The sequence below is a fragment of the Aotus nancymaae genome, unplaced genomic scaffold, assembly GCF_030222135.1.
Source record: "Aotus nancymaae isolate 86718 unplaced genomic scaffold, 86718_ANA_hifiasm-v0.15.2.pri h1tg000039l, whole genome shotgun sequence".
NCBI classification, from domain to species: Eukaryota; Metazoa; Chordata; class Mammalia; order Primates; family Aotidae; genus Aotus; species Aotus nancymaae.
In genome coordinates, this window is record NW_026988453.1 from 155,878 (window position 1) to 182,334 (window position 26,457).

Consider the following 26,457-nt stretch of genomic DNA (forward strand, 5'->3'; position numbering starts at 1 on the left):
GTCTCAAAAAAAAAAAAAAAAAACAGAAAGAAAGAAAGAAAGAAAAATACTAGCATGTAGTAAGTACTTCATAACTTTTAGCCATCATTGTTTTTAATATTATAAAGACTGATGAAATAAAATAATACAAAAATTAGTACTTAAATCTACAGTTATGTTAATAAACATTTTTTTACCCTAAGACTCTTGCACATAAATGAATTTTAGAGATCTAAGCCCTAATGATGAGTAAACATAAACTTAATTTGCAGGATCTTATTTGTTGACCAATGAATATCTCATTAGTAAAATGAAAAACTACCTTAGCTACATTAAGCAAGACTTGCACAGCGTATCTGATGACTTCCATACAAGGAACACTACGATTACAACTCCGGATCAAAACAAATATTTTAGAAATTGCTCCACTCTGGGCCATGTTCTCACAACAAAGTGGAGACAATCTAGTAACTACCTCTGAAAGAAAAAAAAAAATAAGACACAGGTAAATTCACAGCAACAAAATGAAGTTTTTGCTAACAATGTACTATTACAACATTCTTTAAACATGTTAACACAAACTAACCTAGGTGTTTTACAGCCTCAAGAATGGCAGAAAGGTGCTTATATGTCAAAAGATAGTGAAGTGCAAGTGCAGTTCTTCTGTAGAGTTTGTTTTCTTCTCGAATCTCCCTATTAACAACTTGAAGACTTAGTCGTATAGCTTTAATTTTTGTACAATCATTATTCTTCCTCCAAGAATAGCCTCTCCATAATGCCTTAAAGAGATAAAATAGAGTAATTTTAAGATTATAGCCAATGTTTTCTATTTATATCTACATCTATTTTCACAATGTAAACATTTTCAGTAAATTTGTATGACATAATCGATACATTTTAATTAAAATCTCAAGTTCAAATAAATAGCAAAATCAATTTTCCAAAAAAGAAAATTGATTTCCTATATGTGAACTGGGCAGCATTTATTGACCAAATAATGTCTGAATCTATTCAAAATATTATAATACTTTTACATTTCTTGATTATAAACCTTCTCTAGAGCATTCGAAAATAAAGATCTTAGCAATGAAATTATAGTAGCCTAGTGTTTATGAGTTATTTTACTGTCCAATCCATTAGCTTTTTAAAATGGTGACTATGTTTTTATAGTGTCAGATATCATGTAGATGAATTGCAATCTAAAGTTTTGAACTAAAACTATACAAGTTTCAGTTACCTGAAATTTAATGATTCCACTAGTAAATTTTTCCTGTTTTCTACGAAGGAGAAAATGGCGCACCGCTTTCTGTATTACTGATGCAGCCCTAGTTTGCTGGCTCAGACGTTCTTGACCTTCATGCTCAATCTTTTTGATGCTATGACATTTCTGAATAAATCTCTTTTGTTGCAATCTTGCTCGAAACCATCTCTGTTTAAAAGATAAGACTTTTGTTTTTCATTTCTACTTAAGGTATTTTTTTAAAAAATTAATACAAATACACATTTATACATAAATGGAAGAAAACAGTCTATGAAAAAATCTTTCATCTTTCCCCAGAGGCATTTCTTTCCCACTCCGCTTGGTACAAAAACCCTTCCAGTCCATGTTGGGTGGGTGTGTGTGTGTGTGTGCATGCACACGCACAGGAGTATATTTAATCCTGGACAGCATTGTCTTCGTTTTACAATTTATATAAATTCTATCAAATTGCATGAATTATTCTGTAATTTTTTTCACTAAATATTTTATATGTAAATGCATGTTAACGTATATACACAAATAGAATTCTTCTTCAAAATATATAAAGAACTCTTATAAATTATAATAAAAAAGAACATCCAACAGAAAAATGAGCAAAGTATATGAAAAAATGTTAAAAAAAAAAAAAAGCACACAGATAAGGACTTGAATAATCAACATAGAATATAATTTTAGAATTGCTAGCAATCAAGTAAATCCAAACGAAAATAAGATGCCATTCATTAGAATGGTAAAAATCAGAAAGTCGTCCGATACTTTATGTTGGAAAGCATGTAGAGAAACAGGGTACCCTCAAGACTTTGCTGGCAGGAATGTAAATGAGTATAAATTACATCAGGCAATAATTCACAACTTTATTACTGTGCCATAAAACATTAATCTATTTCTAACCTTCGAATCATCCCAACAGCTATATGGTAAAAGGCCAAATGTTGTATGACCTTAGCATAAGGCATTTGGAAACTGTTTACTACATATCAAAAATTTCTAACAGGAAAAGTTATATCCTATAGTTTTATTGCAGAGAAGAAGCAAACCTGAATACAGATGACTGAATTAATCTGCTTGTTAGCCTTCTTCAGAGTCAGGTAAAGTTTATAGGCTCTTTGAATTCTAAGAGCCTTCAGGTGGTAATATGCAGCTGCAGTGAAGTGAAGAAGCCGAATTTTGGCTCTCTGTTCTAAAATCTAAAGGCGAAAAAACAAAGCATATTCAAGTACCTGCCTCCTAAGTTAATCAATGAGTGTTTTTGTATAACCTCAACATCGAATTATATAAGCTAGCAAGAATAATTAATTTTTAATCATTACAATTACTTATATTGTAATTCAAAGTAATTACAATATTTTATTATACAGTATTTCCAATAGTATAACTCATAATTCAGCAGGTAGAAAGCAAAATTATATTTTGGGTACTTTACTAAATAACCATAGCATTTAATTTAACCAGACTGCCCTATAACACTGAGTTAAGGTTTGCAACATACTTATAATTAGAGAAGGGTATAAATATTAAACTCAAAATAAGTTACAGAATTCCAAGCAGAACTCTTGGAAATGGTGACATTAAATCAGAAAAAATTATGTGAACTACCGTCTTTAATATTAAAGAATACAGTGTAACTCCAGCATAAGACTCTGCAGAAGACGCTTTCTACAGTCACTGTTGGGCTTTAGACTTCCACTTGATGTTTAATGAACAAAATACAAAAATTTCTTCTATCTAACTTCAAATCAAATTATTTTGTCTATGCCAGTACTTCACATATTGTAAGCTTAAATGTCATGACTTCCCTAAAAAGAATTCTCTCTTGCTGAAGACGTGGAAGCTGTCACAGGAATGCTGGTTGCAACACCTCAAAAGTTGCTTGGTGGTGGCAAAAAGCTACTAGAGTAACAATTAACCTCTTTCACTTATGGAGCTTCTCTTTCATATTTTCAGTTCCTCTGTTAAGATTCATTACAAAAGAAAATTTTATTTTGTGTCTTTGGTGGTGAACATCTGTAAGAAATAGGACTAGGATCATAGAATGAAAATCTGACGGTCAGTGCTCTTGTCACATACTTTTCTAGCAGCTGAATGAATTCAAATTAATGATCATATTCGTTCTAAAATTATTCTCTAAAATCCAGAGTTTCTTAACATGATTTAACATCAAGTCCTTTCACTTTATAAGACTGAGATATGCTACCTGAAAATACTTACTCTTTTTCGTACCAGCCAACCACGCACCAGTGCTTGTAGAATAACTGTAGATTTTTTTAATTCAATGTATTTTATCCTTTCACATCTTCCAGCCTCCCTGGCTCGTATATATTTTTGTATATTCAAAGCAGCAGATTTCTGTCGAAGAAAGACCTGCCTTCCTTTATATCCTCTAAAATGTGCTTGGATCAAACAAGCAGCTCGATGTCTCTATAAAGAAAAATTTATAAGTAACATTAATAGATACAAATAAAAAGATTTCCAAACCACTAGAAGTTAATGAATTTCTCAGTGTAAGATGAGATGGCATAATTATGATTTATAGTTTAAGAATGTCTTGTTTCATAGATATGAAAAGGTGATGAAGCATTATTTCTAAACTCATATAGGTCGATAGCCAAAATGAAGGTGTAAGCCAAGGGTCAATAGATACCTGGTGCTCTTTCCCTCTCATCCTCTTCATACTTTTCATTGTGAGAGGGAAAAGAACTAACATTACAGGACAAATACACTTAATAAAAATGCTAGCTACAATACGAAGAGCACAGTGATCATAAATAGCTATGACAGAAGCTGTCTGTAGCTTGAAAAAACATAGCATACCACCAGCACACCTTAGATTCCTCAATTACGTAACATTCCGTGAGAATTAACAAAATGAGACACAGAGCCACAAAGTGAGCACATGATGTTGGAAATATGGCGCCAACAGACTTGATCAACCTCAACACAGGGTTGACACAAATCTTCAATTTATAAAAAATGCCGTATCTGTAAAGCAATAAAACAAGGTATACCTGTACAGGTATGTTTTTAAAAACTAGCAAATAGCATTTTTATGGGTGAATATAATTTTTAATTGACTGCAATAGATGTGTGTGAAATAAATGCATACTAAGATCTTAAAAACACTTTTTTCCAGTGTTTTTTTAAGATTAAAAAATACAAAACTTGCTTTTTGTTTTTTATTTCCTAAAGTAGTTATTTGCAAGTGAATTTTTAATACCTACTTGTATCATTAAGAAGTGTTCATGAGCTATTTTTGCAGATAGTATAGCTCTCCATTTTCTCTGAATGATAATTGCTGATGCTCTCAAATTCAAAAACCTAAAAAGTAGTTATTGGAAAGCAATTTCAAATTACTTTTAACTTATTCAATGAGTATTTATTGTCTTCCCCCTTTAAAATATTAGAAGAGTTAAATATAAGGAAGGCAATGACAGAATAAAAAAACAGTGGGCAAGTATAATTCATAGTCAAGTTCTCTCTCTCTCTCTCTCTCTCACACACACACACACACACACAAAGAAGTTTTACAATTGGCAATATTCCAGTTGGTAAGAAATACCAAGTTCTATAATTATAATATGGCACAGAATTTTGAACAGGATCAAAAGAAAGTATGGTCACCCAGATCTAGACAAAACCTAGACAAAGGGGAGAATGGTAGAAATAATGGTACAATATAAGATCTGAGTCTGTGTTGCAAGTGAGTCTTTGAGCAGACAGGAGGTGGTCAAGAACAGAATGTGGAGATTACAAGCAGCAGCAGGTACTTCTCTTTCATTGGAAATGAAGGATAGGTATCATCAAAATATCTACGTAGAGATATTTTGTAAACAGAATTGGAGAAAAATTTAAAAACTCTGAGTGCCACAGATTAAATTTTAGGGATCAACATAATGCTAAGAGATAAAATGTCAGAATGGACAGGTTTTTTGCTCTGTTCTTGATAATGTGGAAAAAGTATAATGATTAGCTTGTGCTGCTGCCACGTTTCTTAGAAAATAAGAATGCCATTGAGAAAAACTCAGCATCTGTTACACGAAAATTAGATACTGGTCCTTAACAGCTGATAGTAGTAACTGTATCTTTATATGTTTTTAATTTTTATTTTTACGGATACATAGTAGTTGTAAATATTTATGGGGTACATGTGATATTTTGACTAAAGCATACATATGAGTAATGATCAACTCAGAATAACTGGGAGATCAATCACCTCAAACATTTATCATTTCCTTGTATTAGGAAACTTCTAATTCTATTCCTCTAGTTATTTTGAAATATACAATAAATTATCGTTAACTATAGTTGCCCTATTGTGCTACTAAGCAGTAAATCTTATCCCATCTTATTGTATTTTTGTACCCATTAACCAGTCTGTCTTTATCCACCTCTCCCCTCTCCCTGTCCCAGCCTCTGGTAACTAAAATTCTACTTTCTGTCTTCATGAGACCAATTTTATATGTTAAGCCCTGCTTCTACTCATGGACTTGACCCAAAAATTCCTCTCATACTAGTGTGCTTTCCTAAACCATCTTGAAAACCATCATTAAGGCAATAATTCATCAATTCTGGAAGGTGAAGAAAAATTCTTATACTGTGAACTTGAAAAAAGACGATCTGGTAACAGTTCCTAAAAATTTGATTGTAAGAAATAAGCTAGGAATAGGGAAATACAATGAGCATAGATAGATTGGTAATTAGGGTCTTCATCATTAATGACAAAGAGTATGAGGAATAATATAAAATTCAAAGAAAAAAGGAATGAATAAGAAAACAAATTTTTCCAGTAGCTAAGTCACCCAACAAAATGGACCAAAGCACTACTGAGAAAAGCGAGTCTTAACTAGATGCTTTTATTCACTTCCTACCCCTCTGTCCTTACTCTAATCCTTATGAACCTGAATTAATCAAGTATAAGTAAATATTTTTAGATTATATTAGTTATAAAGGCTATGCTCTATCTCAAAAACGCAAGACAGTACAAGAGATATATTTTATGTCCTTAATAAAGAAAATACCAACAAAACCAAACATGTAAATTAAGCATAATGAATATTTAAAAGAAAAATCAATAAACGTGTTAATTTACATAAGGACTTAGCTATCACACACAAATACTCTTACACTCTCCATAGAATTATGATACATTACCGTGTTCTCTCTAGTTTGGTATAGAAGCAACCTTGAATAATTTTAACAGCTTTTAATATAGCTAGATATTCTTTGTGTGCTCTCCAACACCTATACCAGGCTTGTATCTTGCAGGCAGCTTTCACTTTACATAAAGATTTCTTAGCTCTATATCTCCTCCACATAGCCTATTAAATACATAAATATAACAAGTATGCAATGAATTGTCTTTTTCTTTGTAAATAAGATTAATCAGTATAAAGACAGTTAATATAAGGTAATGCAGACAAAAATAAATTGCATAAATATAGTCATACCATGATTCTTTTGGACTCTGACACATAGTGAATACTCTGAGAACAGTGGTTCTTACTACAGTGAACACCTATTATGTGCTTTATCATGCTACTCCATGGCTGGCTGCCAGCCCAGCCTAACAAAACCCTAACCAATATTTATAAATTGTAAGACAGACAAGTCTAAGTCTAAAAAGCCAGATTATGTGTATTGTCCTCATCACCTCAATCCATTTAGAAGAACAAAAATGAAAATGAAAAACATTGACCTACTCCAGGTTCTGAGGAGAAAAAGGAATTCTTTCCAATCCATATTCACTTTGGGTTTTATGTTCAGCCTGCAGAAGAATCCTGAGAGCTCCTGTGATAGGACTGTCAGACTTTCTGATTTTGATAACCTTCAGGCAGACTAAAAGTTTACACGACGGTGACAACTTACTGAACTAAAAGATTAGTCCTTATAATAACAGGGGTAGATAATACTATTATCTCTAATTTAGAGATGAGAAAATCAAAGCCTAGAGAAATTGAATAACTTGTTGATGTCACACAGGTTAATAAGTGGCAGAGTTGTCTTACTTAATATTTATAAATATCTGGTGAAATGGTTATCTACTTTATATAAAAAAAGGGGAAAACCCAAAATTGAGATTCAGAGGGACTTGCTAGCATATAGCTGTTAATGATAAAGTCAAGATTTGAACCCAAGTCTATTTGACTCCAACATCTCTACAACAAATACTACTGGCCCAACTTATAACAAGATTAGGTTCTAAATTCAGTTGATAATACAATAATTACACATGGCCAAAACTACTCTGAGATATCCTTAGCTCATTCAGAGTATATTGTATGTGGTTTCTATGTAAACCTGAATACATTATTTTTGTGTAGCCCTAATAACCTGCCACCCTAGTCTTAATCAGTGGCAGCAGAACATCTCAGAAGTGTTTCTTTCAACTGGTCATTTAATTGTAACAGTAAAAGACTGGTCAATGATAACAATGCATCATAACATCTTCAGGAGGAAAGGAGAATGTTTTACAGACCACTTTGGTGTTTTTGTTTCGCTTGTGGCAGTTTTAAGTTATTAGTTTTAAAAATCCATACTTTCTAATGAAAACAACTTGACCAAAAATCTGCCACAGAATTTTGAAACCCATTAAAACAAAGTTTTAATGAGAAAATTATATATATACATATAGATATTTACACACGTATATATATATATAGCCCTGAAAAACATCAAAATTTATAGACATTGACCAGAGAAGCCAACATGGTGTTAAGAGGGAAAGAAAACAGCTAAGAGATTATGGGATCAAGAAACCAAGGGTTGAGAGGAAACAATGTGTGCTCAAATTCCAAATGCTACCGAGAAGTTCACACACACACACACACACACACACACACACACACACACAAGTATTCAGTAATGTATACTACATCTCAGTGGTTCCCAAACTTCGCTGTTTATCAGTCACCTGCAGAGCTTTTAAAAAATCCCACACCTAATTGGTTGCTTCCTATACCAATTAGAATATCTAAAGGTAGGAGTATTTTTTTAAATTCCAGATGATTCCAACATGCAGTAAAGATTGAGACCACTGGCATACGCTAAAAATTACATGTGTAAAATATAATTTTATTATGTAATTATGTAAGACAAAAACAAATGTTTTTAAGATTGTTATTTTGGCTATTCAATCATTTCAGGTGAATAAAACCATAACTAATACATCCCATAAACACCTTTCAATTCTGAACTTCTCAGTAGCATTTGGAATTTGAACACACTTTCTTTCCTCTTTCAAACCTTAGTTTTTTGGTAATGTATCTCTCAGCTTTCTTCTTTCCCTCTTAACACCTTGCTGGCTTCTCTTGTCAATGTCTGTGAATTTTGAAGTTTTTCAGGGCTCAAGTCCCAGGCCCTCTTCATTCACTCATTTTATGTGTTGTTCCTTGGTGATCTCATTATTCCCACAACTTTAATTATCAGTTTATGCCAACAATGTACAAATCAAATTCTAAAATTCCCACTGCTCTCCTGAACTCCTGACTGTCTAAACACAGTCAACTGCCTTACTAGATATATTTCAAGGGGGTTATCTGCTAGGTACTTTGGACCTTATGTACTCCAAACTGAATTCATCATCAATCTCAAAACCTACCCTTCTCTCTTTATTCCCTATGTCAGGGTGTGAGAGAGTCACTCTGCAGAGTCACTTAAGCCATCAACATGGTCTGTCTCCTTGTTTATGTTCTAAATAATGTCAACTGACAATCCCATTGTCACAAACCTATGCCAAACTATAACTCTTTCTCACCTGGCTTACTGCCTATTTTTCATTTGGTCTACCTGCTTCTAGTCTCGCTCCTTTTCCAGTCTACCTTCCATGTTCCTGCAGGGGTAATTTTTTTTTTTTTTTTTTAATAAAAATGATTGTGGTATTCTCCCACTTAAAGTCCTCTAGAACTTCTCTTTGTCTAGAGCATAAAGACTAAACTTTTTTCTGTCTTAAAGGTCTATCCACAGTCTTACTCCCTCTATTGCCAACCTGGTCCCATATCACTTTTTCTTGTTTCTAGCTTTTGGATTTTTCTATGTTATCTCTTGCAATTGGAATATTCTTCTATACATTTTACTTGGCTATTTCCAATTCATGCTTCAGCATAACATTTCAATTTAAATGTTACTCATTCTCAGAAGCCTCTGACCACAGAGACTAGATTAATTTCCCAATCTGCGCTTCCTGAAACATACACTTCTCATGTTGTATTATAATTACACTTCCTTGTTCAATTCAGTTCCTTGAGGACAGCAACTAACTATATCTTACTGATTGTCTATTTATAACACCCACTACCATATTTGGCACATTTCTATCACTTAACATTTCTTGAATTAAATATTTATTTCTAAACTTAACAGCAATCCAGCAAGATATGAACATATCACATCTGGGTTAAAGCCCAGGTTTTTGCAAGTAGAACAGAAATAGCTCAAGTACTTAGATTTAGTTCCTGGATCTGCCTCTGTGCAACACTGGCCAAGTTACTTAACCTGTATCATCTCCCTCATGTTTTAAAACAGATAATACTGTACATTCCTCACACATTTGGCAAATAGATGAAACAAAATAATATAAAAGTGCTTTGGAAGCCAAAACTACTAAATACTCAGAATCAAGTATGTCTAGTAGGCTAAGGAGCAAGCAGCTCTGGTTAACAGATTAGAGGAACGAAGTTACTCTATTTTGCCTATATTATGCCAAATAATATTCATCTTAGCTTACATTTTCTACTTAAAGAAATAACTTTGCCAAATATAGAGCTCCCATCTTCTCAAAATTCTTCTAAGAGTGCTACAATTAACACATACTGAAATGCACAACACACAGGGTAGGGTGACCATGGCCAGAACAATCCCAGCTCTGTGCTGTCTTGGCTGACCTATTGGTGCCCTTTCCCACTCTCAAAAATGTTCCACTTTGGAAGATAAATGGTCACCTCAACTAAGTATTACTCTCTATGACCTGCTTAAGCTCATTTTATACATTCTAACAAATACTGGTCAAAACAAAGACTGAAAGTTTTATATTTAAATATAGAAATACCTGAATTTTTATGGTGCTATTTCTAATTTTCTGAAACTTCCGTTTCTGTATAAATCCTTTGATTCTAGCTTGAATAATGATAACACTGCTTCTGATCCGTAAGTAAACTTGTCTTTGATGTTTTGCAGACAGAAATGCTCTGTAGTGATTTTGTAAAACCACTGCTGCTTTTCTATAGAGTAAAAACTGTTTTCTGGTTTGCCACGTCCTAAAATAATGCTGTAAAGTGACAGCAGCTCTTTTCTGCTGAACAAATCTCCGATACACAGCCATCTGAAGGAAGAACTGAATCCGTAGGGCAGCACATTTCTGTGTTTCCACTTTTCTTGTGATCATTCTACGAAAAGCTTTTTGAATGGTTACTGCAGCCCTGCTTTGAGAATGATACTCTGCTTCCTGTGAACAAGCAAGGCAAGAAGCTTTATACCACTCTTGAATTATAACACCCTCACTTCGAACAGCTTCATATTGAGCTTTACTTCTGTAACAGCAGAGAGCAGACTGGTTTACAATAGCTGCCATCTTTTCCTGGGATACGTTTTTCAATTTTTGTCTAACTTTCATGCCTCTAAAAGCAGCCTGAATAGTTCGCACAGATTTCTGAACTGCTAAAAAACTTTTTCTTTCTGTTTTTACTCTAACATACAACCTATAATAATTCTGTATAAGCACAACGGCAGTTTTCTTTGTTTGATAATCAACTGTGGCCCTGTGCATTCGATAGAATGACTGAATTCGTGTGGCAGCCAGGTGCATATTTTGGATATCCCTCCGTACTTTAAAGCCTCTGTAATAAGACTGTATACAAATAACTGCTTGGGTATGCACTGCAGTTAGTTTTCTGTATCTTCTTTGAATAGAAACTACTGGTGCTCTAAGGTGGAGATAATGCTTCTTTATTTTAAAGGCTTTACAATGCTTCTGAATAATAATGGAAGTCTGGTCCTGTTCCTGAATCAGTTTTATGTTCATGTCCTGAAAACTTGCCTGAAGACAAGTCTCTGCTTTCTTAAGTTCATTGTGTTGAAGTGCTTTGTGTTTCTTTTTATTAGCTCTATATTTTTCTTGTATGATTTTTGTAGCCCACTGAAGCTTTTGGTATAAACAACACTGCCTATACATTCTGTATGTGCTTTGTATTATGATAGCAGCTTTGTGTTTTTCCCTTAAAAGTTGTCTTGCTTTCATTCCTCTGTATGCAGCCTGAATAATCACAGCAGAATGCCATTGTTTGGTATAATTTTCTCTTTGCAATTTTGAAGCTCTATATGTTCGATAATGTTGCTGAATTAGAATTGAGGCATGTTTCCAAGTCTGAAATGTAATATATGTTCTGTGCATCCTGAAAGTAGCCTGAATGAGAACTGCAGCCCTATGCATTTCTTGTAACTTCTTCTTGACCATCAGTCTTCTGTAAGATGACTGTATTGTAATGGCTGCCTTTCGTAACTGCAAGAATTGGTGCAATTTATGTTTGGCACAAATGGTGGCTCGATATTTCCTCTGAATAAAAATGGCAGCTTTTTTGAGGGAAATGAATCTTCTCCTCACCAGTAATGATCTAAACCTACTCTGAATAAGGATTGCAGAGGAATGCATACTCTTCAAATGTCTTCTAGTTTTCATGCCCCTGAATGCAGCCTGAAGGATCACAGCAGAGTGTCTTTGTCTGAGATAATGCTGCCTCTGCAGTTTTGCAGCTCTATTTGCTTGGTATTGCTGCTGGATCACAACGGAGGCCTGTTTCAAAGCCTGATATCTCATATGTACTCTGTGCATTCTGAAAGTAGCCTGGATGAAAGTAGCAGCCCTATGCATCTCTCGTATCTTTTTCCTTATCATCCATCTTCTGTATGATGACTGGATTTTAATAGCTGCATTTTGTAATCGAAGGAACTGTAAGTGATGCTTTGTACAAAGATGTGCCCGATATTTTCTCTGAACCCAAATGACAGTTTTCTTGAGAGACAGAAATCTTCTTCTCATCATTAGAGTTCTGAATCTCCTCTGAATGAGGGTTGCAGCTATATGCATCGTTTTTAAATGTCTTCTAGCTTTCATTCCCCTAAAAATAGCCTGAATGTGTATTACAGAATGCCTCAGTTTGTTATACCTTTGAAATTGTATGTTTCTTTCCTTCACTGCCCGGTATCTTTGCTGTACTGTTTTTGTTATTTTCTTTAACTTATTAAAATATGTTTGCTGTCTATATCTTCTGTAGTTTGACTGAATGAGTGTTGCTGCAATCTGCAACTTTCTTAGAGTCCGTCTCACTCTTACTCCTCTAAAATTTGCCTGAAGGACATTAACAGCTTTCAAAATTTTCAGGTAATTTTCACGCTGCATTTTACCTTGATAATATGCTCTATATCTTACTTGAATAACTATAGTTGCTTTTCTCATTGTATGGTATCTTATTCTTGACTGATGCATTTTAAACATGGCTTTAATAAAAGTGGCTGCCCGGTGCATGTGTTGAATATGTCTTCTAACTCTAATACCTCTATAAACAGCTTGGATTTTAATTGCTGTCTTCTTCAAATTAAGATACTCTTTATACTGATGGTTTGTAATTTTAATACCTCGATACCATCTCTGAATTATAATAGCTGAAGCTCTACAGGCTGCATATTTCTTTTTAGTTTTGTAAGCTCTGTATTTAGACTGTATAGTGATTGCTGCTTTGTTGTAATCCTTTATTCTTTTTCTCACTTTCATACCACGATAAGCTGACTGTAAAGTTACTACAGCTGCTTTTGTTTTCAAATATAAATGATGCTGTTCTCTTCCAATACTGTAAGCCCTATAATACTTTTGAATCAGAAGAACAGCTTTTTTCATGATTTTCCACTTCTTTTGTTGCACATGCATTCTATAGTATGACTGTATGATGACGGCACATTTATGTTGCCTTTGAAGCTGTCTTCTCAGTGTTTTTCCCTTCCACATAGATTGAAGCATCAGTACTGAATGACGGAGTTCAATATACTCCATACGTTGCTTCCTTCCTGCAGTCCATGCTCTCAAATGTTGCTGGATGACTAATGCTGCTGTTTTAAACAATCTAAACTGTTTCTGGGCCTTGGCCATTCTAAAAGCAGACTGAATCTTCATTGCAGCTTGATGTTCCCTTCTAATCTGTTTCCGAACCTTCCAGCCACGATAAGCAGACTGGAGCAAGATCACAGCTGCCTTTGTCTTTAAAAAATGTGTTCTTATATCAGAAAGAGTCTTGTATGCCCTGTACCATCTCTGAATCTTTATAATAGATTGAAGCACAGATTGATATTTTACCCTTTTACTATAGCCTCTAAAAGCAGACTGAATTTTAACAGCAGCTATAGATTGTTGTTTGATTAGCTGGCGTACTTTATAACCTCTGTAAGCTGCTTGCAAGCAAGTAGCTGCCTTTTTGACCTGCAAAAAGTTCTTCCTCTGATTAACCTGTGCTTTGTATGAGTGATAGTAATTCTGAATGATAATAACTGCTTTATACATTTTCAGGTAGTACTGCCGAGCCCTTCTCATTCTGAAATAAGACTGTAGTGAAATAACAGCTTTTCTTTGCAACCTCATCTGCTTTCGGACCAGGTATCCTCTAACAAAAGCTTGCAGTTTGATACAAGATTCCCGCATCTGCATATACTCTTCTCTCTTTTGTGCAGCCAGTTTTTTGGAACGGTAACATCGCTGGATAAACAGTACAGTTGCTCTTAAATGCAAATATTGTTTACGTGTTTGTTTCATCTTAACAATTGACTGCAATTTTACTGTAGCATTTTTTAGGCTCAAAAATTCCTTTTTAGAAACATAAGCACGATAATATGATTGAATCTTTATCACAGATGTGAGGATGTGAATATACATTTTCCTGGCTTGCATCCCTCTATATGCAGACTGTAGAACAATGACAGCAGAGCGTGTTTTCTGGTAAGATGCCAGAACTTTCCTTGCAAAAATGTAAGCTTGGAAATGAGTCTGAATTGTAACAGCTGCTTTCTTCATCTTCTTGTATTTCTGTAATTGTTGATGTTTTCTTACATGTGCCTGCAATTTGATAATAATCTTCTTAAGGTTTAAAAATCGAACTCTGTCTTGTCTCATTCTCCAATATGACTGAATAACACAAGCAGCTCTAATTTGTCTATGTAAATTATGAGCTTTCAGTCTCCTAAAAGCAGCTTGTAATTGAATGGCTGCAGCTCGTTTCTGCAAATAGTTGGTGCGCTCAATTTTTCCTTTCATATATGCTCTGTAGTACTTCTGGATAGTTAATATGGACTCTTTTCTTCTTTTATATAACTTTTGGGCTTGAAAGCACCGAAATCTTTTCTGAATGATAACAACACAAGATCTAACATAAACATATTTCTGTAATTGTTTATGCATTCTATACCATGATTGTATGACAATAGCAGATTTTTCTTCTTTAGCTCGTTTCCTTAAATGCCATTCTCTAAAAGCTCTTTGCAATGTTATTGTAGCTTTTACTTGTAATTGCATTTTGCGTCGCTTCCATCTTCTGAACATAGCCTGGATTATAAGAGATGATGATTTTAGCATTTCATATCTTTGTTGATCTTGTTTTCTTCTTAAATAAGCACGCCAATGCCTCTGAATTGTAACTGCAGCCCAAAGATATCGTTTATAACATGTAACAGCAATGATCATTCTTATCCTAGATTGCAGGATGATTGAATAATATTTCAATTTCAGAAATCTTTTTCTAGTAGAATATCTTCTCCAATATCCCTGGAAAAGGTAAGAAAGGATAACAAGTAAAATAGGCATAGCTTTCTATATTTAACAGTTTTGAAATACCAATTTTTCTAACAGTCTGCTTAAAAATAAACACATTGAATTAGAAAACTAATCATTTTTTGCAAGATATTTGTTTCTTTTGTTTTTAGTTTAGTTTTTACATTGATCAATTCAAAAATCTATCCAAATCTTCATTATATTTATATAATGCATTTGTATTCCAAAGTTATAAGAAACATAAGCAAGGTTATGTTATATTAGAAACAAAAGTCAAAATAAAACTGTAATATTCTTTGCTATCTATTGATTCTAAGTAATTTCCTATGAATTTATTTCTGGGCCTTATATGGTCCCCTTATTTTAGGTTTCTAAGCTATCTTATAATGACTAGAAACTGTTTATGTGAAGTGTCTTGCATCATCACATTACAGGCTTGATAATATAAATATAGGAATTTAGGAATAAATGAACCAGATCACTCTCAGAGTCATTATTTTCATTAAGAATAAAATTACTTCCTTTTCCCAAATTTAGGAACTATAAATACATGGCTTAAAAGCAGAATTCTAGAAAGACTTGAGAAATGACAAAACTTTTGTCTTTTGAAAAGCCATGGTTACAATGGTTAACCCAATAATAGGTTGGCTCAACAAAATGAACTACAAAATCTCAAGCTAATTCCAGTTGCTGGTATCTAAAATGGTCCCAGGCTAATAAAGCTCTAGAGGTTTTAGCAATAAGACTATTTCTTGTACAAACATTCCAAACATTGCTAAGATTGGGGGTGGCATGGAGAGGTTGTTCTCTATTACATCTTACTTTTTCTCACATAAAAGTAGAATAATATAGGGACTGGCTCCCTCACTCTCCTATAGCAGCATCGAGTTTGCTTGCAGCTATGACTGCCCTAAGCATACTACCCATGGGTGAGGAGGCTTAAGGAGAACACGCACATCCCTTTACCCGACCCTTTTCACACAAGTTTTATTGCCTTTCTCTACTAGGTGTTACCTGAGGTTTTCTTTGTACTCTTCAACCTGACAAGAACTTGATTGTATACATATTATTTCTCTTATCAAAAAGAGATGCACAAGTGATTAAAACATTTATCCAACAACAGTTAAACTTATTTGTACAAACATAGTTTAAAAATGACAAACTATATAAAGTATTAAGCTGCTTTAAAATAGGGCAAAGTAAAGCAGAAATAGTACTCGGAAATGCAGACATTATTTTTCTTTTGAGCTCCCACGCCCAACAGACATTTCTATGTAAAATCCTCAAACTATGAAATTGAAAAATCAGTGTGTACAGACTCTAAACTTCAATAATCACCTTTTCTAAATTACTATTACTACTCCATTGCTGAAATGTTAATTAATGTTGATATATAACATGGAAGATAAGTTCATCTCCCCTCCTAACAGTTTCGCTTATTACAATAGCAATTTTTTCACCATTGTCATACAGTTCTCAAAAATAAATAGCTTTTACTGAGGAGAACATTACAGGCAATTTTCTCACTTATTCTCACAAAAGTACAGTAAGTTGGCATTCTTTCTTCACTTAAAGGAACACTCATGTTATAAAACTTTTTGCAAAGTCCCACAGCAAATAAAAATAACTGATATTAGGATCCAGATTATTACACCAAAATCAAGTGTTCTCTCTACTCTACCACAGATATCTGTAGTAGGTTGATTGCACTAACAGCCCAATTCTTCATGTCTCCCTAACTATAACCTGTGACCATACTTTGTTTTTCCTCTCACAAGTTTCTCTGCTTGGCCCTGCTGTGCTGAGATATGGTCAGAGTCATGGAAAGAATGCAGTAGAGCAGTGTAACTAAATCTTCAGTTTTCTGGTCAAAGGATGAAACAAGGCATCCCTAAGAAACTAGAGGGTACTAGGGAGATTGTAAGGACTTGGGAGCTCAGGGAAACAATCTGATAATGTTGTTTATGAATTTCTAAGTTCATCACCACGCTGTGCACCGTGTGAATCTAGACCATATAGGCTATAGACTTCAAGAACTGAAAAACATACAGATCACAATCTAGATCACAGACTGGCTACTGGATGTTACATAATGAAACTGATATGATACAAATATCACTATAAGGCTTTCAAAAAGGAGATGACATTGAAGCTACACCCATGGAAGGCTGATGAGAACTTGTGGCCTGAACCCAATCAGGTAAATTAGCTGCTAAAACTAAAATGCCAACGTTCTCCAGAGGATTTAAACAAAACAGAGTCACATAACATTAAATTTCCGGAATGCAATTAAAAATATTTTGTCATACAACATAACAGAAAAATTTCAACTTGCACAGAAAATGACAATCAACAGATGCCAATGATGAGATGACAAAGACACTGGAATTGGAATTAACTGACAAAGACTTTAAAGCAGATAAAGTAAAAATGTCCCAACAAGTTGAAACTAATGGAAAGATAAAACATCTCAGTAAAGACATCAAAGATATGAGTAAGAACCAAGTGAGAATAGTAGAACTGAAAAACACACTAACCAAAATAAAAGTTCACTGGTATGACACAATAGCAGAATCGAGATGACAGCCAAGATAGCAAATATCTTAGCTTTGTGGGCCAATTCTGTCAAAGCAAGTCATTTCTGCTATTGCAGTACAAAAACAGCTCCCAAATAATACATAAACAAATAGTTGTGGCCATATTCTAAAAAACTCTATTTACAAAAACACATAGTAGGCCAAATTTGGCCTGTATATATGCCAATCCCTGACCATAACAGACCATATTCTGGGTCATAAACTGAACTTTATCAAATAGGAAATAACTGAAATCACAGTATGTGCTCTGGTCATAATGGAATTGAACAAAGTCACCAACAGAAAAATAATAGGAAAATCTCTAAACACTTAGAAAGCAAATAACATATTCTGAAACATTAAATCATAAAAAAAACTCAAGAAAAATTAAAAACTATCTCAACTAAATGAAAACAAAAACATACTATATAAAAATCTGTAGTATGTGGCTAAACCTATACTTAGAAGAAAATTTATACCACTACTGGGTTACATTAAAAGTGGAAGAACCCAAATCAGTTAGTCAAGATTATACTTAAAGAAACTATAAAAAGAAAAGCACAAGAACAGAAAACCAAACACTGCATGTTCTCACTCATAAGTCGGTGTTGAACAATGAGAACACATGGACACAGGGAGGGGAACATCACACGCTGGGGCCTGTCAGGGGGTGAGGAGCTAGGAGATGGGTAGCAGGGAGTGAGAGGCTAGGGGAGGTATAGCATTAGAAGAAATACCTAATGTAGATGACGGGGAGATGGATGCAGCAAACCACCATGACACATGTATACCTATGTAACAAACTTGCATGTTCTGCACATGTACCCCAGAACTTAAAGCATACTACTAATAAAAGCAAAATTAATCAAACAAGAAATAATAAAGACAAAGCAGAGACCCATGAAGCCAAAGGGTTGTCCACTGAAAAGATCAAGAGAACTAAAACTCTAGCAAGACTGACAAAGAAGAAAAGAGAAGATACAAATTATCAATATCAGGAAGAAAAAAGAAATATCACTACAGACTCCCCAGGCATCAAAAGGATATTAAAGACATACTTTGAATTTACACATCTAAATTCAACAACTTGGATGAAATAGACCAATTTCTTGAAAATTAGAAACTGCCAAAACTCATCAAAGATAAATAGTCCTATACAAATTTGAAAAACAGAATCTGGCCAGGTACAATAGTTCACAACTGTACTACTGGCACTTTGGGAGGCCAAGGTGAGAGGATCACTTGAGCCCACAAGTGCAAGACCAGCCTGGGCAACTTAGTGAGATCCAATCTCCACAAAAAATATAAAAATTAGTTGAGTATGGTGGTACATACCTGTAGTCTCAGCTACTTGGGAGGCTGAGGTGGGAAGATGGCTTGAGCCTAGGAGATTAAGGCTGCAGTGAGTGGTGTTTGTACCACTGCACTCCAGCATGGGTGACAAGACAAGACCCTGTATCTAAGAAAAAAAAGTCTGGAGAACAATAATTTTGAGATAATGAATATGCTAATTGTCCTAATGTAATCACTATACAGTATATCTATCAAAACATCACTATGTACTTTATGAGTATGCACAATTAAGTAAAAAAAAAAAGGAAAAAATAAAATAGAAATTTCTACCCTAATATAGTATCACTGATGAGTTCTTTAAAATAATTTTTAAAAAATTAATACCAATTATCAACAATCTCTTCCAGAAAACATAAAAGAATGCTGAAACTTCTCAACTCATTACACAGATGCAAAACTCTTCAGTAATGTACTAGTAAATGGAATTGATAAAATTTAAATATATATAAAAGTACATCACTAATATTTGAATTTTATCCTTGGAATGTAAGTTCAGCTGTAAGATTAGAAACCCAATAATTGTCAATATATCCACTGAAGCAGAAAAAGTATTTAATGAAACCCAAATCTATAATGATAAAACTCTCAGTAAGTTAAGAAACAGAGACTCCTTCAACCTGATAAAGGGCATCTACAAGAGAATTACAGCTTATATCATACTTAATGTGTTCTAAATTGAGAACAAGGCAAGGATATTGAACCTTACCACTCCTATTTAACATCATACTGCAATTCTTGGCCAATAAAATAAAGGTCGGGGGGAATTAAAAAAAATTTAGATTGGAAAGAAAGGCAGACAACATGACTATGTAGAAAATCTCAAAGAATCTAAAACAGTAACAAACATAAAAACTTAACAGAAATAAGTGAGTTTTTAAAACAAGATTAATAGTTAACCCTGCTATAAATTAAAGGATTAACACATAAAAATGAATGTCTATAAAAAAGAAACAAATAGGAACTGAAATCAAAAACCAATACTACTTACAATAGCTCCAAAATAAATAACATACAGAGGTATAAACTAACAAAAAGCTGATGATGAACAACTCAAAGATCTAAATAAATGGAGATACATATACCACCTTTGTGAACCAGAATAATCAACACAGTAAAGGTATCAGTTCATCTCAAAATATCTGTAAATGTGATGTAATTCTAATCAAAATTTGACAGTACTTTTTGAGGATATAGAAAAATTGAATGTAAAACTTAACTGGAAAGACAAAGCAACTAGAAAATCCCAACTCATTTTGAAAAAAGAACAAAATTGGAAGAATCACAATATCCATTAAGGCTTAATATAAAGCTGCAGAAATCAAGAACCTGTGGTATTGGTGAAGGTACAGACACATGTATTAATGAAACAGAATATAGTTCAGAAGATCAACATGCATGTGACCAACTGATTTATGACAAAGGCGCAAAGACATTTTAATGTGGAAACCATAGTTTTTTTCAACAAATAGTGTCAGAATAATTGGACATCTATATGCAAAAAAGTGAACATTGACCTAACCCTCAAACCTGAAATGAGAATTAACACAAAATGCATCATAGGTCAAACTTTAGAAAAAAAATTATAAAACTTTTAGAGTACTCTCTAAAAGCACAATCCATAAAAGAAGAAAAACAATAACTGGATTCCATCAAAATGAAATACTTCTGTTATACAAAAAAATCCTGTTAAGAGAATAAAAAGACAAGCTACAGACTGGAAGAAATAATGTGCAAATCACTAACAAAAAAGGAGGATTTCCCTTCTAGATATTCAGATGTCACCTAATAATACAGGGCAAGGCTCAAAGATAGACAAATGGACCAATGGAATAGAAAGAAATATTAGAAAAAGAATCACACATATAAGATACTTGATGTCTACTACTTAGACAAATGGAACAGGGTAGGAAACCATGAAATAAAGCCACACATCTAAAACCACCTAATCTTTGACAGAGTTGACAGTAACAAACAATGAGAAAAGGATATGCTATTCAATAAATGGTCAATGCAGAAGATTAAAATTGGACACTTTGCTTTCACTATATACAAAAAATTAACTCAAGATGCATTAATGACTTATATGTAAGACCTAAACCAATAAAAACCCTAGAAGAAAACCTAGGAAATACAATTCTGGATATCAGCCTTGGGAAAGAATTTACAACAAAGTCCCCAAAAGCAATTGCAACAAAAACTAGAATAACCAGCATAGAGAAGAACATAAACAACTTGATGGAGCTGAAAAATGCAGCCCGAGAACTTCATTACGCATACACAAGTTTCAATTGCTGAATCAATCAAGCAGAAAAAAGGATATCAGAGATTGAAGATCAACTCAATGAAATAAAACAAGAAGGCAAGATTAGAGAAAAAAAGAGTGAAAAGAAATGAATAAAGCCTCCAAGAAATATGGGATTGTGTGAAAAGACCTAATCTACTTTGATCGGTGTACCTGAATGTGATTGGGAGAATGAAACCAAGTTGGAAAACACTCTTCAGGATATTATCCAGGAGAACTCATGCAACCTAGCAAGGCAGGTCAACATTCAAATCCAGGAAATACAGAGAACACCACAAAGATACTCCTCGAGAAGAGCAACCCCAAGGCACATAAAAAATGCTAAGGACAGCCAGAGAGAAAGGTCGGGCTACCCACAAAGGGAAGCCCATTAGACTCACAGCAGATCTCTTGGCAGAAACCCCTACAAGCCAGAAGAGAGTGGGGGCCAATATTCAACATCCTGAAAGAAAAGAATTTTCAACCCAGAATATCACATCCAGCCAAAATAAGCTTCATAAGTGAAGGAGAAATAAAATCCTTTACAGACAACTGCTGAAAGATTTCTTCACCACCAGGCCTGCCCTACAAGAGCTCCTGAAGGAAGCACTAAACATGGAAAGGAACAACCAGTACCAGCCACAGCAAAAAACGTACCAGATTGTAAAGATCATTGACACTATGAAGAAATTACATCAACTAACAGGTAAAACAACAGCTAGCATCAAAATGACAGGATCAAATTCAAACATAGCAATTTAACCTTATATGTAAATGAGCTAAATGCCCCAATTAAAAGACACAGACTGGCAAATTGGATAAAGAGTCAAGACCTATGGGTGTGCTGTATTCAGGAGACCCATCTCATGTGTAAAGACACACATAGGCTAAAAATAAAGGGATGGAGGAAGATTTACCAAGCAAATGGAGAGTAAAGAAAAGCAGTGGTTGCAATCCTAGTCTCTGATAAAATAGACTTGAAACCAACAAAGATCAAGAGAGACAAAGGGCATTATATAATGGTAAAGGAATCAATGCAACAAGAGGAGCTAACTATCCTAAATATAAAGACATCCAATACAGGAACACCCAGATACATAAAGCAAGTTCTTAATGACCTACAAAGAGACTTAGACTCCCACGCAATAATAGTGGGAGACTTTAACACTCCACTGTCAATATTAGATCAACGAGATAGAAAGTTAACGAGGATAACCAGGACTTGAACTCAGATCTGGACCAAGAGGACCTAATAGATATCTACAGAACTCTCCACCCCAAATCTAGATTATATACATTCTTCTCAGCACCACATCACATTTACTCTAAAATTGACCACATAATTGGAAGTAACTTACTCCTCAGCAATTGCAAAAGAACCAGAATCAAACCAAACCATCTCTCAGACCACAGTGCAATCAAATTAGAACTCAGGATTAAGAACCTCACTCAAAACCACACAACTACATGAAAACTGAACAACCTGCTCCTGAATGACTACTGGACAAATAACGAAATGAAGGCAGAAATAAAGATGTTCTTTGAAACCAATGAGAACAAAGACATAACATACTAGAATCTCTGGGACACATTTAAAGCAGTGTCTAGAGGGAAATTTATAGCAATAAATGCCCACATGAGAAGCGAGGAAAGATCTAAAATCAACACCCTAACGTCACAATTAAGAGAACTAGAGGAGCAGAATCAAACAAATTCAAAAGCTAGCAGAAGACAAGAAATAATAAAGATCAGAGCAGAACTGAAGGAGCTAGAGACATTAAAAACCCTTCAAAAAAATCAATAAATCTAGGAGTTAGATTATTGAAAAAGTCTACAAAATAAATAGACTGCTAGCCAGACTAATAAAACAAAAGAGAAGAATCAAATAGATGCAAGAAAAAATGATAAAGGGGATATCACCACAGATTCCACAGAAATACAAACTATCAGAGATTACTATAAACACCTCTATACACATAAACCAGTAAATCTAGAAGAAATGGATACATTCCTGGACACTTACACCCTCCCAAGACTAAACCAGGAAGAAGTTGAATACCTGAATAGACCAATAACAAGGTCTGAAATTGAGGCAGCAATTAACAGCCTACCTACCAAAAAAAGTCCAGGACCGGATGGGTTCACAGCCGAATTCTAAGAGACATACAAAGAGGAGCTGGTCCCATTCCTTCTGAAACTATTCCACACACTACAAAAAGTGCAAATTTTCCCTAACTCATTTTATGAGACCAATATCATCGTAATGCCAAAACCTGGCAGACACAACAAAAAAAGAATATTTCAGGCCAATATTCAGGAGGAACTTTGATGTGAAAATCCTCAATAAAATACTGGCAAACTGAATCCAACAGCACATCAAAAAGCTTATCCAACACGATCAAGTAGGCTTCATCCCTGGGATGCAAGTCTGGTTCAACAAATGCAAATCTATAAACATAATCCATCACATAAACAGAACCAAAGACAAAAACCACCATTATCTCAATACATGCAGAGAAGGCCTTCGACAAAATTCAACAGCCCTTTATGCTAAAACCTCTCAATAAACAAGGTATTGAAGGAACGTATCTCAAAATAATAAGAACTATTTATGACAAACCCATAACCAATATCGTACTGAATGGGCAAAACCGGAAGCATTCCCTTTGAAAACTGGCACAAGACAAGGACGCCCTCTCTCACCAATCCTATTCAACACAGCATTGGAAGTTCTGGCCAGGGCAATCAGGCAAAAAAAATAAATAAAGGTATTCGGTTAGGAAAAGAGGAATTCAAATTGTCTGTATTTGCAGATGACATGATTGTATATTCAGAAGACCCCATTGTCTCAGCCCAAAATCTCCTTAAGCTGATAAGCAACTTCAGCAAAGTCTCAGGATACAAAATCAATGTGCAAAAATCACAAGTATTCCTACCAATAACAGACTTAAAGAGAGCCAAATCAGAACGAACTGCCATTCACAATTGCTACAAAGATAACAAAATACCTAGGAATCAACTAACAAGACATGTGAAGGACCTCTTCAAGGAGAACTACAAATCACTACTCAAGGAGATAAGAAAGGACAAAACAGATGGAAAAACATTCCATGCTCATGGTTAGGAAGAATCAATACTGTGAAAATGGTCATATTGCCCAAACTAATTTATAGATTCAATGCTATCCTTATCAAGCTACCACTGACTTTCTTCACAGAATTGGAAAAAACCACCTTAAACTTCAAATGGAACCAAAAAAGAGCCCGCATAACCAAGACAGTCCTAAGCAAAAAACAAAAACAAAAACAAAAACAAAACCCAAAAAAACAAAGCTGGAGGCATCACACTACCTGACTTCAAACTATACTACAAGGCTACAATAATCAAAACAGCACGGTACTGGTATCGAAACAGAGATATAGACCAATGGAACAGAACAGAGGCCTCAGAAGTAATGCCACACATCTACAACCATCTGATCTTTGACAAACCTGACAAAAACAAGCAATGAGGAAAGGATTCCCTGTTTAACAAATGGTGTTGGGAAAACTGGCTAGCCATATGCAGAAAGCTGAAACTGGATCACTTCCTTACCCCTTATTTAAACATTAACTCCAGATGGATTAAAGATTTAAACATAAAACCTAACACCATAAAAACCCTAGAAGAAAAACCCAGGCAAAACCATTCAGGACATAGGCATAGGCAAGGACTTCATGCCTAAAACACCATAAGCAATGGCAACAAAAACCAAAAAGAGACAAATGGGATCTAATTAAACTTAAGAGTTTCTGCACAGCAAAAGAAACACTATCATTAGAGTGAACAAGCAACCAACAGAACGGAAAAAAATTTTTGCAATCTACCCATCTGACAAAGGGCTAATATCCAGAATCTACAAAGAACTTAAACAAATTTACAAGAAAAAAACAAGTGACCCTATCAAAAAGTGGCTGAAGGATATGAACAGACACTTCTCAAAAGAAGTCATTTATGCAGCCAAAAAACATATTAAAAAAAGGTGATCATCACTGGTCATTAGAGAAATGCAAATCAAAACCACATTGAGATGCCATCTCATGCCAATTAGAATGGCAAACATCAAAAAATCAGGAGACAACAGACGCTGGAGAGGATGTGGAGAAATAGGAACACTTTTACACTGTTGGGAGTGTAAATTAGTTCAACCATTGTGGAAGACAGTGTAGCAATTCTTCAAGGATCTAGAAATAGAAATTCTATTTGAGCCAGCAATCCCATTACTGGGTATATATCCAAAGGATTACAAATCATTCTATTATAAAGACATGCACATGTATGTTTATTGCAGCACTGTTTACAATAGCAAAGACCCAGAACCCACCCAAATGCCCATCAATGACAGACTGGATTTAAGAAATGTGGTACATATACACCATGGAACACCATGCAGCCATAAAAAAGGATGAGTTCATGTCCTTTGCAGGGACATGGATGAAGCTGTAAGCCATCATTCTCAGCAAACTGACACAAGAACAGAAAACCAAACATTGCATGTTCTCACTCATAAGTTGGTGTTGAACAACGAGAACACATGGACACAGGGAAGGAAATATCACACACTGGGGCCTGTCGGGGGGTAGAGTGGCTAGGTGAGGGATAGCAGAGGGTGGGGGGATTGGGGAGGGATAATATTAGGAGAAATACCTAATGTAGATGACAGGGGGATGGATGCAGCAAACCACCATGCATGTGTATATCTATGTAACAAACCTGCACATTGTGTACATGTACCCCAAAACTTAAATATAATAAATAAATAAATAAGTGACAAATGGGACGTAATTAAACTAAAGGGCTTCTGCACAGCAAAACAAATGATCAACAGAATAAACAGACAACCTACAGAATGGGAGAAAATATTTGTAAACAATGTATCCAACCAAGGTCTAATATCCAGCATCTATTAGGAATTTAAACAATTCAAAAAAGAAAACACAGCCCCATTAAAAAATGGGCAAAGGACATGGACACCTCTCAAAAGAATAAGACACATATATGGCCAACAAATCTATGAAAAAATATTCATCATCACTAAACATCAGAAAAATGCAAATCAGATACCTTCTCACCCCAGTTAGAATGGGTATTATTAAAAAGTCAAAAAACAGATGCTGGCAAGGTTACAGAGAAAAGAGAACACTTATAAGCTGCTGGTGGAGATGTAAAT

The 26,457-nt window shown here is 34.5% G+C and overlaps 1 protein-coding gene across 1 annotated transcript in view; it reads right to left on the reverse strand.

Annotated features, from left to right (window-relative positions):
* ASPM (assembly factor for spindle microtubules) overlaps nt 1–26,457 on the reverse strand; it is a 64,082-nt gene that overhangs the window by 6,584 nt on the left and 31,041 nt on the right. The window contains exons 18-25 of the mRNA XM_012459590.2: nt 10,281–15,032; nt 6,389–6,555; nt 4,459–4,555; nt 3,449–3,658; nt 2,278–2,427; nt 1,217–1,408; nt 566–758; nt 302–456 (exon numbers count right to left, since the gene is read on the reverse strand). Of these exons, the coding sequence (XP_012315013.2) occupies nt 302–456; nt 566–758; nt 1,217–1,408; nt 2,278–2,427; nt 3,449–3,658; nt 4,459–4,555; nt 6,389–6,555; nt 10,281–15,032 (5,916 nt within the window). The remainder of the gene's footprint in view (nt 1–301; nt 457–565; nt 759–1,216; nt 1,409–2,277; nt 2,428–3,448; nt 3,659–4,458; nt 4,556–6,388; nt 6,556–10,280; nt 15,033–26,457) is intronic.